The 17,204-nt window shown below is 46.3% G+C and overlaps 1 protein-coding gene across 1 annotated transcript in view; it reads right to left on the bottom strand.

Annotated features, from left to right (window-relative positions):
- efcc1.S (EF-hand and coiled-coil domain containing 1 S homeolog) overlaps window positions 1-16,427 on the bottom strand; it is a 31,530-nt gene extending 15,103 nt beyond the window's left edge. Inside the window, exons 1-3 of the mRNA XM_018240916.1 lie at window positions 16,410-16,427; window positions 12,433-13,020; window positions 9,365-9,771 (exon numbers count right to left, since the gene is read on the bottom strand). Of these exons, the coding sequence (XP_018096405.1) occupies window positions 9,365-9,771; window positions 12,433-13,020; window positions 16,410-16,427 (1,013 nt within the window). The remainder of the gene's footprint in view (window positions 1-9,364; window positions 9,772-12,432; window positions 13,021-16,409) is intronic.
- Between the last annotated feature and the right edge of the window lie 777 nt (window positions 16,428-17,204).

Here is a 17,204-nt window from a genome sequence, read left to right as displayed (position 1 = left end):
ATGTATTATAAGGGATAATGTACCCCCTACTGTAAATGATAAGGATATTAGAAGTTACTGACGGGGTTGTTCTGTGACCATATAAAGGCACAAGGCTGCAGGCTGAGTTATACAGGGAACTCTGAGTATCACTCATGTATTATAAGGGATAATGTACCCCCTACTGTAAATGATAAGGATATTAGAAGTCACTGTATCTCATTTATAAACACTGGGCAAATTTGCACCTGGGCAGTAACCCATAGCAACCAATGAGTAATTAGCTTATTTCAGCTATCTACAGGCTGAACACTGAAATCAAACATCTGATTGGTTGCTATAAGTTACTGCCCAAGTGCAAATTGATAAATGAGGCCCCTGATATGGTTTGTGAGAAAGGTTTTAGGTGGAATCCACAGAATGAGAAGAAGTTTCCTTCGTCAGGATCATGTTGAGAGTTGGGGGTGAGGAGTCTGTTCCAGACTACGTTCTGGCCGTTTCCAGTGTTTATACAAAATAACCTCAGACAGATAATTATGTCAGACTCCCCTCGTTACTGTAATTCTGTCTCTTTCTAACGAGGGGACTTCTGCACAGTCGCGTTACTACTATTTCTATTGTTAGTCGGAGTCGCTAATTATAGTTCCCGGCCACGTTCCCTCCGTATTTGGGGAATTCATTCCCTGCTTTTTCCTGTTGGATTTGGAAATTGAGGATTGTTTCTCGGGCAGGAAAGGAAATCTCATTAAATAGAGAAATATAATATGGGGGGTGGGGGGGGTTCTTGTCTCTGTGCTGATCCAAGATTATTCAATGGATTGGATAATCACTGGGAAATCAGATTCCCCCAAACTCAAAGATTTAGAATAGATTTATTTCATCTGGATAATCGGACTCAAGGTTCTTCATTTGCTCCAGGTCCATAAAATCTCTTTCCAGCTGGTTCTGAACTTGTTGCTTCCTCTGCCCCAGCTCAGCTTTTCTATCTCTGCCCAATGTCTCCCAATAAGCGACTATTGGTCTCATCCTGGGGCCCCATGGAGGCAGCTGGGTAGCAGAACCCAATTATTTAGCTGGATCTGTGGGGCCCCAGCAGTGTATAAGCTACAGCTGAAGCCCCCAGTTATATCAGCTGATTGGGGCCTGAAACAAACCAGCGTTGGTAGGTCCCCACTATATAAAAGTTGGACTGTGCAGCCTCTGATCCATCCAAAATGGCACTTACAGTCTTCATTTGCCCATGTGCTGCCATTGGGATCTACTGGGCCCACAAACTTAGTGATTAGTGAATCTGTCCCATTTCACTTTCTCCTTTGCCGTAAAATTTCTGGATGCCATGGATTGATTTGAGGAAAAATACGTGAAAAAGTTGGTGATGGAGGGATGAGAACTTTTGCTGTGAATCCGTCTCACAAAAATGTTCACTCGTCACTAGTCACAATATTGTTCTACCATCTCTATTTTGTTCTGTTATTTCCATCTTGTCCTACTGTCTCCATCTTGTCCTACTGTCTCCATCTTGTCCTACTGTCTCCATCTTGCCATAATGTCTCCCTATAACCCGATTGAGTACATCTTACCTTAATGTCTCCATCTTGCCCTACTGTCTCCACCTTGTCTTACTGTCTCCCTATAACCCTATTGCCTACATCTTAACCTACTCTCTCCTTCTTGCCATACTGTCATTCTAGTCCTACTGTCTCCATCTGTCATACTGTCTCCATCTTGCCCCCACTGTCTTCATCTCGCCCCACTGTCTCCACTTTGTCTTACTGTCTTTTTCTTGTCCTACTGTCTCCATCTTGCCCTACTGTCTCCATCTTGTCCTACTGTCTCCATCTTGTCCTACTGTCTCCATCTTGTCCTACTGTCTCCATCTGGTCCTACTGTCTCCATCTTGCCCTACTGTCTCCATCTTGCCCTACTGTCTCCATCTTGTCCTACTGTCTCCATCTTGCCCTGCTGTCTCCATCTTGTCCTACTGTCTCCATCTTGCTCTACTGTCCCCATCTTGTCCTACTGTCTCCATTTTGCCCCACTGTCTCCATCTTGTCCTACTGTCTCCATCTTGACCACACTACAACTGTGGTTCTCTCTCTGGGTGGCACCATGTGCTATACAAAACCCCTAGTAAAAGAAACACATGCCACAATGGAGGTGAGGGAGTCGATCTGATTCCTGTTCTCCAGATGTTCCTTTTCTCCACTCACATTTCCAGCTCGTGCCACTTACTGGGATAAAAGAATCCCTCTTGTTCCAACATCGGAATTTCTCTTTGATTTTTTCCTCCAGAGGGAAATAATATGGAATCAACAATATCACACATGGAAAATATCTCCCCTAATTCTACAAACTTTCATCTTCCCTTCCCTGGAACCAATGGAAAGAAACTAACTGCTCAGCCCCTCAAAGTCTCACAATATGCAGGACCAATGGGCCACAGGACAGAGGGGCAAGTGGTGTGGCAAAATGATAAAAGCTGAGACAGAAGAGCAAGATGGAGACAGTAGGGCAAGATGGAGACAGTAGGAGAAGATGGAGACAGTAGGACAAGATGGAGACAGTAGGACAAGATGGAGACAGTAGGGCATGATGGAGAAAGTAGGACAAGATGGAGACAGTAGGACAAGATGGAGACAGTAGGACAAGATGGAGACAGTAGAACAAGATGGAGACAGTAGGACAAGATGGAGACAGTAGGACAAGATGGAGACTGTAGGGCAAGATGGAGACAGTAGGGCAAGATGGAGCCAGTAGGACAAGATGGAGACAGTAGGACGAGATAGAGACAGTAGGACAAGATGGAGAGAGTAGGACGAGATGGAGACAGTAGGGCAAGATGGAGACAGTAGGGCAAGATGGAGACAGTAGGACAAGATGGAGACTGTAGGGCAAGATGGAGACAGTAGGGCAAGATGGAGCCAGTAGGACAAGATGGAGACAGTAGGACGAGATAGAGACAGTAGGACAAGATGGAGAGAGTAGGATGAGATGGAGACAGTAGGGCAAGATGGAGACAGCAGGACAAGATGGAGACAGTAGGGCAAGATGGAGACAGTAGGACAAGATGGAGACTGTAGGACAAGATGGAGACAGTAGGGCAAGATGGAGCCAGTAGGACAAGATGGAGAGAGTAGGACGAGATGGAGACAGTAGCACAAGATGGAGACAGTAGGGCAAGATGGAGACAGTAGGGCAAGATGGAGACAGTAGGACAAGATGGAGACAGTAGCGGCAACATGGAGACAGTAGGGCAAGATGGAAATCATTTGGATTAGAGTTTATATTACTGGCCAACTTTTGAACCTTTTACTATCACTGTCCCTCCAGCCTTTCCTCTATTTGCCCTTTGTACTCCCTGCAGCTTCTAGACAACTCGTTGACCCTAGTGAGGTACTAGTGCCTTCTGGGGCAGCTGAGGTTAATTCAGAGGGGGCTGTTTGAGTGCTTGGGGGTCTCACACAGATGGGAGCTGTTAGTGGAGCGCAGACAGGCTGTTTCCTTTGTTTATTATAAAGCAGACGGGTGGGGGTGGGGGGCACAATGAGAGAAACAGGAAGTTTAAGGCCACTGAACCCTAAGAGGCAGCACAATTGTCCCCTTCTGTATCTGCACTGCTGCCTCTGACTCCTGATACAACTTCCCAATATCCATTCATTCCTCATTCTCACTGGGTTTATAGTTCTGTGTAACTGTCATTGTGTCTGTCCCTTTCTCTTCTCTGCACTGCTGCTTCTGACTCCTGATACAACTTCCCAATATCCATTCATTCCTCATTCTCACTGGGTTTATAGTTCTGTGTAACTGTCATTGTGTCTGTCCCTTTCTCTGCACTGCTGCTTCTGACTCCTGATACAACTTCCCAATATCCATTCATTCCTCATTCTCACTGGGTTTATAGTTCTGTGTAACTGTCATTGTGTCTGTCCCTTTCTCGTCTCTGCACTGCTGCTTCTGACTCCTGATACAACTTCCCAATATCCATTCATTCCTCATTCTCACTGGGTTTATAGTTCTGTGTAACTGTCATTGTGTCTGTCCCTTTCTCTGCACTGCTGCCTCTGACTCCTGATGCAACTTCCCAATATCCATTCATCTCTTATTGATACAGCAGAAATAGATAACTCCATTACTGTTATTGTTAAACCTTTCAGTTTATTGTCTGTGAGCCCGAGTCCATTTAACCCCAGCGACACATAAGGAACCAATGAAACACAAGGTCCCGTGGGGCCGGACTCATTAATTCAGCCCCCCCCATGCCTGTGACTGCCCCCCCCACCGGGCCCTTTGACCCTATGACAAGATTTGGGGCCTATTGTTACTCAGAGAAAAGCCCCCTCTGTCCTTTCTCTCTGGTGAGAAGGAATAAAGGGAAGAGACAGCCGAGAGCTTCATCCCTATGTGACCCCCTTCCCATTGTTCCCTCTCCCCTTTCTCTTTCTGGGACACTGGGGCTTTCCAGCCTGTTTGATTGAAGACCCCCCACCTTATCTCAGCAGAAGGGGCTCCATATTCATTTTTGCAATAGTTCCCCTGTCAGGAATAAGTTTTATGCTTTCAGTGAGAGATACAATATATCAGCTTATTTCTGTCCTGCTGCAGCCTGTACAGCCAAACCACAAAGACATGCGCTTCCCCCAGCCGCTGCCTCTCTCCTGCTACTGATTGTACTGACTATGGGGAGTAAAGAAAGACTTATAAGTACATGACGTTTATTCCCATGTGATTAAACATTGGCAAATAGATAATTATTATTGTGTCACATACGGATTATTCTCTGCTGGGAACCAGTATCATTCCTGTGTCTCCCCAAGACCCACGTCCCTATTACTCAGCACATACACTGCTTATTTCTGTATATTCCACTGCAGCAGCAAAATATAAATATATTCTTCTATTCGCCAGATACTCGTGACTCTCTATATCTGTGTGTGATATAAACTTGTCAATGTCACAATCTGGGCACCAAGTGGCAAATGAAACGTTAGTTGCCGGGTGACTTATTGTTATACCGGATGTTACTGAAATAAATGACTCAAGTGCCATTTTAAACCCAAATTGTACCGACTTTTTTCTATGAGAGTCTGCCCTTCCCCCACTGACGATCCAGGGACTCAGCACCTGAAACCAACAGAAACTTTGGTGAATTTCTACTGTAACGACGAGTCCCTTTATAGTTGGACATTAAATGACAGTGATTCAATGTTACCTAAATCCCAGCAATTTTATAACATTCCAGTAAAGTCTTTAATTAGTGACTCCAGTCAGTACCAACTCCTCCTAATTATAAGGAGGAAATAAGCCCAACATAAGATAATTGACCGAAAATGCCCTACTGTCTCCATCTTTTCCAACTCTCCCCGTCTTGCCCTACTGTCTCCATCTTGTCCTATTGTCTCCATCTTGCTCTTCTGTCTCCATCTTGTTCTTCTGTCTCCATCTTGTTCTTCTGTCTCCATCTTGCCCTACTGTCTCCATCTTGTTCTTCTGTCTCCATCTTGTTCTTCTGTCTCCATCTTGCCCTACTGTCTCCATCTTGCCCTACTGTCTCCATCTTGTTCTTCTGTCTCCATCTTGTCCTACTGTCTCCATCTTGTTCTTCTGTCTCCATCTTGCCCTACTGTCTCCATCTTGCCCTACTGTCTCCATCTTGTTCTTCTGTCTCCATCTTGCCCTACTGTCTCCATCTTGTCCTACTGTCTCCATCTTGTTCTTCTGTCTCCATCTTGCCCTACTGTCTCCATCTTGTCCTTCTGTCTCCATCTTGTCCTACTGTCTTCATCTTGTCCTATCTTGTCCTACTGTCTCCATCTTGCCCTACTGTCTCCATCTTGTCCTACTGTCTCCATCTTGCTCTTCTGTCTCCATGTTGTCCTACTGTCTCCATCTTGCCCTACTGTCTCCATCTTGTCCTACTGTCCTCCATCTTGTCCTACTGTCTCCATCTTGTCCTACTGTCTCCTTCTTGTCCTACTGTCTCCATCTTGCTCTTCTGTCTCCATCTTGTCCTACTGTCTCCATCTTGTCCTACTGTCTCCATCTTGTCCTACTGTCTCCATCTTGCTCTTCTGTCTCCATCTTGTCCCATCTTGCCCTACTGTCTCCATCTTGTCCTACTGTCTCGATCTTGCTCTTCTGTCTCCATCTTGTCCTACTGTCTCCATCGTGTCCTACTGTCTCCATCTTGTCCTACTGTCTCCATCTTGCTCTTCTGTCTCCATCTTGCCCTACTGTCTCCATCTTGTCCTACTGTCTCCTTCTTGTCCTACTGTCTCCATCTTGCTCTTCTGTCTCCATCTTGTCCTACTGTCTCCATCTTGTCCTACTGTCTCCATCTTGTCCTACTGTCTCCATCTTGCTCTTCTGTCTCCATCTTGTCCTATCTTGTCCTACTGTCTCCATCTTGCCCTACTGTCTCCATCTTGCCCTACTGTCTCCATCTTGCTCTTCTGTCTCCATCTTGCCCTACTGTCTCCATCTTGTCCTACTGTCTCCATCTTGTCCTACTGTCTCCATCTTGCTCTTCTGTCTCCATCTTGTCCTATCTTGCCCTACTGTCTCCATCTTGCTCTTCTGTCTCCATCTTGCCCTACTGTCTCCATCTTGTCCTACTGTCTCCTTCTTGTCCTACTGTCTCCATCTTGCTCTTCTGTCTCCATCTTGTCCTACTGTCTCCATCTTGCTCTTCTGTCTCCATCTTGCCCTACTATCTCCATCTTGTCCTACTGTCTCCTTCTTGTCCTACTGTCTCCATCTTGCTCTTCTGTCTCCATCTTGCCCTACTATCTCCATCTTGTCCTACTGTCTCCTTCTTGTCCTACTGTCTCCATCTTGCTCTTCTGTCTCCATCTTGTCCCATCTTGCCCTACTGTCTCCATCTTGTCCTACTGTCTCGATCTTGCTCTTCTGTCTCCATCTTGTCCTACTGTCTCCATCGTGTCCTACTGTCTCTATCTTGTCCTACTGTCTCGATCTTGCTCTTCTGTCTCCATCTTGTCCTACTGTCTCCATCGTGTCCTACTGTCTCCATCTTGTCCTACTGTCTCGATCTTGCTCTTCTGTCTCCATCTTGCCCTACTGTCTCCATCTTGCCCTACTGTCTCCATCTTGTCCTACTGTCTCCATCTTGCTCTACTGCCTCCATCTTGCGCTACTGTCTCCATGTTGCCCTACACTTGTGTTCTTATAGTGTTATACTCATATATATACTTATACAATAGCTGAGATCTTCATATAGTGGAGCTTGGCACAGCCAATAACGTGCAGGAAGGTCACATTTTGCCCATTGGTCTCCTTTGTTACAGTCTCAGTGCAGATTATACTAAATGTTCATAGTAACTTTCCTTTTGCCTTTGTATTCGGAGTTTCATGAGTTTAAGGGAGTCTCCATTTGTTCTGATGCCAAGTGTCTCTCGGCCAATGAACTAACAGATGTGAAACAGATGAGGGGCCTGACCAATGTCCTGAGCTTCCCATCCCAATGACATCATCACATCTGGGAGGCGGAGCTTTGGGAATAGAGTGACCCCAATGTGTGAGGCCCAGGGCAGGTGCTTTGTTCTCTATCCCTTAACTGCTTAGTGCCCCCACCAACACAACTTAACCACTTAGTGCCCCCATTAGTGTATAACTAGAGATGTGCAGCAGCCCCATATAAAGGCTTTTATTTCTCATCTAAACTGTTGCAGCAGATGTAACGAGTCAGTGATTGTGTAATTGGGCAGCACTGAGTGAGGATTCAGTTGACTAGAAAGTCACCCGCAGACAGATATATAGTGTCAAAGACAAACGAGTTAAAGATTAATTAAGCTTTTCCTTTGTAAGGTCACAAGTGAGTGTCCCTTTGAAATCAATCAGTTAAACTAAAGGAATGGGAATTGGGAATTATCCGTCCCACGCTCTGAGCCTTATGTTATAAAGTGCAGTCTGTGTGGGAGGCACCGTCACAGAAAAAGCTTGTTTTGTCCCAAAAAGTGACGTCACTGTGGAGGAATTATTCTAATCAGTGATGTCACTATGGAGGAATTATTCTTATGAGTGACGTTACTATGGAGGAATTATTCTTATGAGTGACGTCACTACAGAGGAATTATTTTTATGAGTGACGTCACTCAAAAGAATAATTGCTCCACAGTGATGTCACTTTTTGGGACAAAACAAGCTTTTTCTGTGACGCTGCCTCCCACACAGACTGCACTTTATAACATAAGGCTCAGAGCGTGGCCCCCGGATGTTCACTTTTTTTTTTTTTTTTGAAATAAGATCTTCCCGGATATTCACTAATCGCACATGTGGACTCTGGGGTAACGAGGAGAGGGTTCTGGGGCAGCTGTGAGGAATTAGAGTTTTTATGAGAAATCTTTGTAGAATTCCTCCATCTGGAGAACATTTAGGCACATTGAGTCTCTTTGAAGGTTCCTACTGGTGCAGGTGCCCCCCAACCAGGCCCACGGGGGTCACTGACCCCCAGAGACCTAAGGGAATAGGCCTGACTTGAAATACAAGATGGCAACTTGCAGGAAGCAGGACGGCCATTAACCAGCACTTTATAATCTGCCCCATTCAGACCCACAGGGAGAACACAGTTAAAGGAGAAGTAAACCTTGAAATTATTTTTAGGATTTTGCAGATGGAAGTGATTTGAGCAATTTTGTTCTTTACCAACCTCCCCCCAAACTGCAACTTCAAACACAATCACCTTCCTCCTTGGGTCACTGACCCCGGCAATTAGAGACCCAGAGGCAACATTATCCCTGATTATAAGTGTTATTATATGCAGCTCTTTGCTCCAGCTTGTAATCATCCAATCAGCATCAGCGCAAGTTCCCTTTATATGAAAGGCACAATTACAGCACTGCTGCCTGGAGGGACCGACTATAGACACAATGTATCAGACCCTGACATATTCGTTACATATAAGTTATATACGAGGGGAAATATCAATGAATAGGCTTGAGCTGATCATTAAAGGGACAGTATCCCCCTGTGCAACACAAGTGCAATCAATAGGCTTGGGCCTATCACACTTTTACATCTTTTATTTCAACCAGGAGAAATGTCTGGTCTTTTTTTGTTATTTCTTGAGCCAAACAGGGAAACTGAGACAAAGATGGGTGGAGGGGGTTTGTTTATACAGAGCTCAGTTGTACTGACAATGCTCCTTTACTGTTTATAATCATAAAAACTAAGAAAATAATGATTCTTCAATTAAAGGAACAGGCACAAGGATTTGTTCATTATTTCGCTCATATTTAGGACTATGACATGTCATAAAGGAATTATGGGTAAAACAGGTCATGTGATTAAATTGATGTTGATGATTTGCTCACATGGCTTCCCCTTTATTGCCTCCAGATTATCAGTCACCCCAGCGGCGCCCCCTTACCTTGAGTGTTGCAGTTCAATCTCCAGTTGCTTCAGGCGCATTTGCAGAAGGGGAACTTTATTGGATTTCTCTTCCAACTCTTTCACCTTCATAAAACAGGTCAGAACCACCTGCCGGGCCTCCCCCGCCCTCCTCCTCATCTCCACCTGCTCCTCCTTCATTCTCCGACTAAGCTCCTCCCCCTGAGCCAGACATTCCTGCGAGCGACCAAGCTCCTCCTCCAGCTCTTGGTTAATCCGGATCAGTTCTTGGATCTGGACATCACTCGAGTTTTGGATCAAACTGACCCTCTGCACCACTTGTTCCACATGTTCCACGTGCTGAGTGAGTGTGTAAGTGTGAGTGAGCACTCGGCTGTCTGATGTGGCCCCGCCCCCTTCTGCTGTCTGGCTCTTCCTCAGACCAACCTCAAATAGGGAAAATAAATGGAAAATCATATAAGTGGATCCCTCACCTCCATATTAAAGGGGAAGTAAACCAACAAATAAAATGAATGAAAAATTAACTTCTGCACAACTTCCCAATATCCATTCATTCCTCATTCTCACTGGGTTTATAGTTCTGTGTAACTGTCATTGTGTCTGTCCCTTTCTCTTCTCTGCACTGCTGCCTCTGACTCCTGATACAACTTCCCAATATCCATTCATTCCTCATTCTCACTGGGTTTATAGTTCTGTGTAACTGTCATTGTGTCTGTCCCTTTCTCTGCACTGCTGCCTCTGACTCCTGATACAACTTCCCAATATCCATTCATTCCTCATTCTCACTGGGTTTATAGTTCTGTGTAACTGTCATTGTGTCTGTCCCTTTCTCTTCTCTGCACTGCTGCTTCTGACTCCTGATACAACTTCCCAATATCCATTCATTCCTCATTCTCACTGGGTTTATAGTTCTGTGTAACTGTCAATGTGTCTGTCCCTTTCTCTGCACTGCACTGCTGCTTCTGACTCCTGATACAACTTCCCAATATCCATTCATTCCTCATTCTCACTGGGTTTATAGTTCTGTGTAACTGTCATTGTGTCTGTCCCTTTCTCTTCTCTGCACTGCTGCTTCTGACTCCTGATACAACTTCCCAATATCCATTCATTCCTCATTCTCACTGGGTTTATAGTTCTGTGTAACTGTCATTGTGTCTGTCCCTTTCTCTGCACTGCTGCTTCTGACTCCTGATACAACTTCCCAATATCCATTCATTCCTCATTCTCACTGGGTTTATAGTTCTGTGTAACTGTCATTGTGTCTGTCCCTTTCTCTGCACTGCTGCTTCTGACTCCTGATACAACTTCCCAATATCCATTCATTCCTCATTCTCACTGGGTTTATAGTTCTGTGTAACTGTCATTGTGTCTGTCCCTTTCTCTGCACTGCTGCCTCTGACTCCTGATACAACTTCCCAATATCCATTCATTCCTCATTCTCACTGGGTTTATAGTTCTGTGTAACTGTCATTGTGTCTGTCCCTTTCTCTGCACTGCTGCTTCTGACTCCTGATACAACTTCCCAATATCCATTCATTCCTCATTCTCACTGGGTTTATAGTTCTGTGTAACTGTCATTGTGTCTGTCCCTTTCTCTTCTCTGCACTGCTGCTTCTGACTCCTGATACAACTTCCCAATATCCATTCATTCCTCATTCTCACTGGGTTTATAGTTCTGTGTAACTGTCATTGTGTCTGTCCCTTTCTCTTCTCTGCACTGCTGCTTCTGACTCCTGATACAACTTCCCAATATCCATTCATTCCTCATTCTCACTGGGTTTATAGTTCTGTGTAACTGTCATTGTGTCTGTCCCTTTCTCTTCTCTGCACTGCTGCCTCTGACTCCTGATACAACTTCCCAATATCCATTCATTCCTCATTCTCACTGGGTTTATAGTTCTGTGTAACTGTCATTGTGTCTGTCCCTTTCTCTGCACTGCTGCTTCTGACTCCTGATACAACTTCCCAATATCCATTCATTCCTCATTCTCACTGGGTTTATAGTTCTGTGTAACTGTCATTGTGTCTGTCCCTTTCTCTTCTCTGCACTGCTGCTTCTGACTCCTGATACAACTTCCCAATATCCATTCATTCCTCATTCTCACTGGGTTTATAGTTCTGTGTAACTGTCATTGTGTCTGTCCCTCTCTCTTCTCTGCACTGCTGCTTCTGACTCCTGATACAACTTCCCAATATCCATTCATTCCTCATTCTCACTGGGTTTATAGTTCTGTGTAACTGTCATTGTGTCTGTCCCTTTCTCTTCTCTGCACTGCTGCTTCTGACTCCTGATACAACTTCCCAATATCCATTCATTCCTCATTCTCACTGGGTTTATAGTTCTGTGTAACTGTCATTGTGTCTGTCCCTTTCTCTGCACTGCTGCCTCTGACTCCTGATACAACTTCCCAATATCCATTCATTCCTCATTCTCACTGGGTTTATAGTTCTGTGTAACTGTCATTGTGTCTGTCCCTTTCTCTTCTCTGCACTGCTGCTTCTGACTCCTGATACAACTTCCCAATATCCATTCATTCCTCATTCTCACTGGGTTTATAGTTCTGTGTAACTGTCATTGTGTCTGTCCCTTTCTCTGCACTGCTGCTTCTGACTCCTGATACAACTTCCCAATATCCATTCATTCCTCATTCTCACTGGGTTTATAGTTTTATCCTCTGTGCTGTGGCAGAGTGTTTACTTGTCCTTTAATTCCAATCCTTGGTTATTCTCTGGGCTCCTATTAGTTCTTACACTCACACTTGGCACAAAGTAATAGAAGAATTCGGAGCATTGTTCCTTATGGAGCTGTACAGACTGAGACTCAGGACGTGTCTGTGTAGAGAAACACTGTCGGTTCTGGCCTCATACACTGACAGTCACAGGGGCACATTTACACTCCTCCCTCCCTACAACAACATTAATAGCCCTGGTGCAACTCTGCAGTATTTCTTGTGCCAGTGTTGGGGGACAGTTAGTGACTGGCACAGGGGGTGCCCCATTATTGATCAGATGTATGTGCCCCTATTTGCCCTCCCTGTACCCCATTATTACACAAGTGTAACGGTGTTGGCCCCGGGCCCCTCTCACCTGCAGGGCCAGACATCGGGCATCACTGCTCTGTAGCGCGGCCCTCAGATCCTCCACCAGTTCCCGGAGGCTGCTGTTCTCCTGCTCCAGACTCCGCTCCGCGTCAGACTCCAGGCGGCTCCGAGGGGGCGGGTCTCTGCGTCTCCTCGGGCTCCGCAGGCGGATCTGGGTCTGGATGAGTTCAGTGTCGGTGCCGCAGGGGAAGCGGACGGTGTCGGAAGCAGATTTGCCGCTGAAGTAGCCGCAGAGTCGGGCGTGGAACTGGCGGAAGGTGAGTTGCCCCGGGAGGTTGTCCAGTAGCCCCTCACATTCCTCCTGCCCCAGCACGTGACACAGAGCGCGGAAATCTGCCCCCGGGATGGTCTCTTGTGCCCCCCAGTCCAAGTGATGGAAAACCTCCTGCAGGTACTGGTCCAGCCCAGTGGCCAAAACGATGATCTCGTTCTCCACCCCCCGGTCCAGTCCGAAGTGATGAGTCAGAGCGCTGAGCAGCCACTGGGGCCGCCGGGCCGGACTATACGAGTCTCTCCTAGTGACCTCCAGCCTGGGAATGACACGGGCCCCGGGGCCCAACCGGACGATTTGGGACTATTTGTCCAACTGACACTGAGAATCCTCCCTCCTCCCCAACTGAACTCATGGGCGTGTCCTGCTGCCCGACCCACCAGCACCGACCCCTCCCTCCAAACATAGAGCGCAGAGACACAACAGGGGGGTCATGGGGGGATTCTATGTCCTGATCCCAAATACCGACCCACCCAGCCCCAGTCACAAGATAAATGTAGAACGGGGAGTCGCCGACCTCCTTAACTACTGCCCCCTGAGATACTGTTACCCCCCAACTCTATTTCTAATATTTCAGACTGTAGCCATGGGGGCAGCCATTCAAGCACAGGATACACAGTAGATAACAGATAAGTACTACTATAGTTTATATAAACAAGCTGCTGTGTAACCCTGGGGGCAGCCATTCAAGCACAGGATACACAGTAGATAACAGAGAAGTACTACTATAGTTTATATAAACAAGCTGCTGTGTAGCCATGGGGGCAGCCATTCAAGCACAGGATACACAGTAGATAACAGAGAAGTACTACTATAGTTTATATAAACAAGCTGCTGTGTAGCCATGGGGGCAGCCATTCAAGCACAGGATACACAGTAGATAACAGATAAGTACTACTATAGTTTATATAAACAAGCTGCTGTGTAACCCTGGGGGCAGCCATTCAAGCACAGGATACACAGTAGATAACAGAGAAGTACTACTATAGTTTATATAAACAAGCTGCTGTGTAGCCATGGGGGCAGCCATTCAAGCACAGGATACACAGTAGATAACAGATAAGTACTACTATAGTTTATATAAACAAGCTGCTGTGTAGCCATGGGGGCAGCCATTCAAGCACAGGATACACAGTAGATAACAGAGAAGTACTACTATAGTTTATATAAACAAGCTGCTGTGTAGCCATGGGGGCAGCCATTCAAGCACAGGATACACAGTAGATAACAGAGAAGTACTACTATAGTTTATATAAACAAGCTGCTGTGTAGCCATGGGGGCAGCCATTCAAGCACAGGATACATAGTAGATAACAGATAAGTACTACTATAGTTTATATAAACAAGCTGCTGTGTAGCCATGGGGGCAGCCATTCAAGCACAGGATACACAGTAGATAACAGATAAGTACTACTATAGTTTATATAAACAAGCTGCTGTGTAACTCTGGGGGCAGCCATTCAAGCACAGGATACACAGTAGATAACAGAGAAGTACTACTATAGTTTATATAAACAAGCTGCTGTGTAGCCATGGGGGCAGCCATTCAAGCACAGGATACACAGTAGATAACAGAGAAGTACTACTATAGTTTATATAAACAAGCTGCTGTGTAGCCATGGGGGCAGCCATTCAAGCACAGGATACACAGTAGATAACAGATAAGTACTACTATAGTTTATATAAACAAGCTGCTGTGTAACCCTGGGGGCAGCCATTCAAGCACAGGATACACAGTAGATAACAGAGAAGTACTACTATAGTTTATATAAACAAGCTGCTGTGTAGCCATGGGGGCAGCCATTCAAGCACAGGATACACAGTAGATAACAGATAAGTACTACTATAGTTTATATAAACAAGCTGCTGTGTAGCCATGGGGGCAGCCATTCAAGCACAGGATACACAGTAGATAACAGAGAAGTACTACTATAGTTTATATAAACAAGCTGCTGTGTAGCCATGGGGGCAGCCATTCAAGCACAGGATACACAGTAGATAACAGAGAAGTACTACTATAGTTTATATAAACAAGCTGCTGTGTAGCCATGGGGGCAGCCATTCAAGCACAGGATACATAGTAGATAACAGATAAGTACTACTATAGTTTATATAAACAAGCTGCTGTGTAGCCATGGGGGCAGCCATTCAAGCACAGGATACACAGTAGATAACAGATAAGTACTACTATAGTTTATATAAACAAGCTGCTGTGTAGCCATGGGGGCAGCCATTAAAGCACAGGATACACAGTAGATAACAGATAAGTACTACTATAGTTTATATAAACAAGCTGCTGTGTAGCCATGGGGGCAGCCATTCAAGCACAGGATACGCAGTAGGTAACAGATAAGTACTACTATAGTTTATACTTTAATTGCTGGGTTACTTCCCGTCTCCGTAGAACCCTTTAAATGGCCCCTTAAATCCCAGTTGGTTGCAACTAATTACTGTGCCCATTAGGCCACGCCCCCATATAATAAAGAGAGAGGGGTGATTGGCTGCAGGTGATAAGAGGCCACACCCCTCACAGTTTATGTTCCAGCCAAACTCTCTCCTGGGTTTCTCCCATGTGGCCCCAGCTGTGTATATGTGGCCCTGATGGTTTTTGGAGAAAGCAATTGTTCAGCGGTAGAAAGAGACCCCCAAAAGTGACCTTCCTTCCCCGCCCACATACATCTGATTCCTTATTGTTGCTGCTGCCCCCTAGTGTCCCCCATTCACAACGAGTCGCTTCCACTCCCCAGTGACTCAGCTCCGCCCTACCTGTCACTCTTCTCTTAGCCACGCCCCCGCCCAACATCACTAGTCACTATCATCAATGCTCCACCTCTAGCCCTAGAAAGAGACTGCACAGCCACGCCCACCTGCTGTCAATCATCAGGGACCACACCCCTCATCCTGTCAGTCCCTCCCCAAGGACAATCCTGTCTCCATAGCAACCAGCAAGGGCCTCTGTGTCCCAAATAGGGTCGTCACCTCACCCCTTTAAAACCGAACACATATGGAATCCGCGGTCATTAAGATGTAAGATGCATGGCTGCACATAAATCCGTTCAGTCTGCAGCATGCATCTAAATGAATTGCTAATTAGCCATGCAGACTGTGGATTCCATATGTGTTCGGTTTTAAAGGGGAGAGGTGGCAACTCTAGTCCCAAGGGAGAGTCCGGTGAGTCCGAGAAGAGGCAGGAGGGGGGTCTGTGTCCATTGTGCCTCGAGCAGAACCCCCAGGGCAACTTGTCCGCCCACCTGCGGGTGTCAGGGTTCAGCTGGGGAGGGCGCTGCTCTGGGATGGAAACTCTACCACTACACCCCCCCCCCCCCAACTGCAAGGCCCACACACGCCCCCTCAATGTGCAGCTACTCCCTGCACCTCTCCTGTGTAACTAAGAAGCAGTGCTCCTGTCAGGCTGATTAGAGGAAGATCTGGATGGGAGTTGAAGATTGAGGTGCCACTTAGTATTACCCCTAAACACACTCCAGAGCTCTGGCGGTAACAGTGACTGATAATGGGGTTCCCAGTGACAGGAGGGGGTCTGTGGCCCTAGGAGACTCTGTCACATTATGGAAGTCCCCGTTGCACCTGGGACACAAGTGGATCAGAAAAAGAAATGGGGGTGACACAGGGGAACATCGGACACATGGAACCGACTCATTGCTGGAAGGAGCTGAATCCCCCCATACACTCACCTGTACAGTAAGTGACATCCCAGCCCCACACAATAAAGGTGCAGCGGGGATCTGTCTCCCCAAAATCTGATTTAACTTAGAGACGGATCTACATGGCTGTAACTGGTGGGGAATATACATGAGAATGAATGTGAGTGGCACCATATGTGTGTGAATGAGCAACATAGTATAAATGTGTGTGAAGCTGTGCCCATCTGGCTCCATGTTTGTTCTGACAGTCTCCATCTTGTTCCACTGTCTCCACCTTGTCCTACTGTGTCCACCTTGCCCTGCTGTCTCCACCTTGCCCTTCTGTCTCCACCTTGTCCTACTGTCTCCACCTTGTCCTACTGTCTCCACCTTGTCCTACTGTCTCCACCTTGTCCTACTGTCTCCACCTTGCCCTACTGTCTCCACCTTGCCCTACTGTCTCCATCTTGTCCTACTGTCTCCATCTTGTCCTACTGTCTCCATCTTGCCCTACTGTCACCACCTTGTCCTACTGTCTCCACCTTGCCCTACTGTCTCCACCTTGTCCTACTGTCTCCACCTTGCTCCACTGACAGTAGGTACTGTGTAGGTGTCAAGCAGACTCAAGTGATAAGTCACATTTATTACTAATATTTCCTCTTGCAGTGGAGGAGGAGACTCTGAAAGGAAAGGGGGAAAACTCCCAAGAACGTTACTGAGGCCCCCCAAGTCCCAGGGCTATTACCACTTTGAGTGGCAGTTGCTCCCTGGGGACACAGAGCCAATGAGGGGAGATGGAGTGACATTTGGAGCAGTGGCAAAGTTGTACTTGGAACATGACTCCGC

This window comes from Xenopus laevis, chromosome 4S (assembly GCF_017654675.1).
Source record: "Xenopus laevis strain J_2021 chromosome 4S, Xenopus_laevis_v10.1, whole genome shotgun sequence".
In the NCBI taxonomy this organism is placed as follows: Eukaryota; Metazoa; Chordata; class Amphibia; order Anura; family Pipidae; genus Xenopus; species Xenopus laevis.
This window is presented reverse-complemented; position numbering and strand designations above follow the sequence as displayed.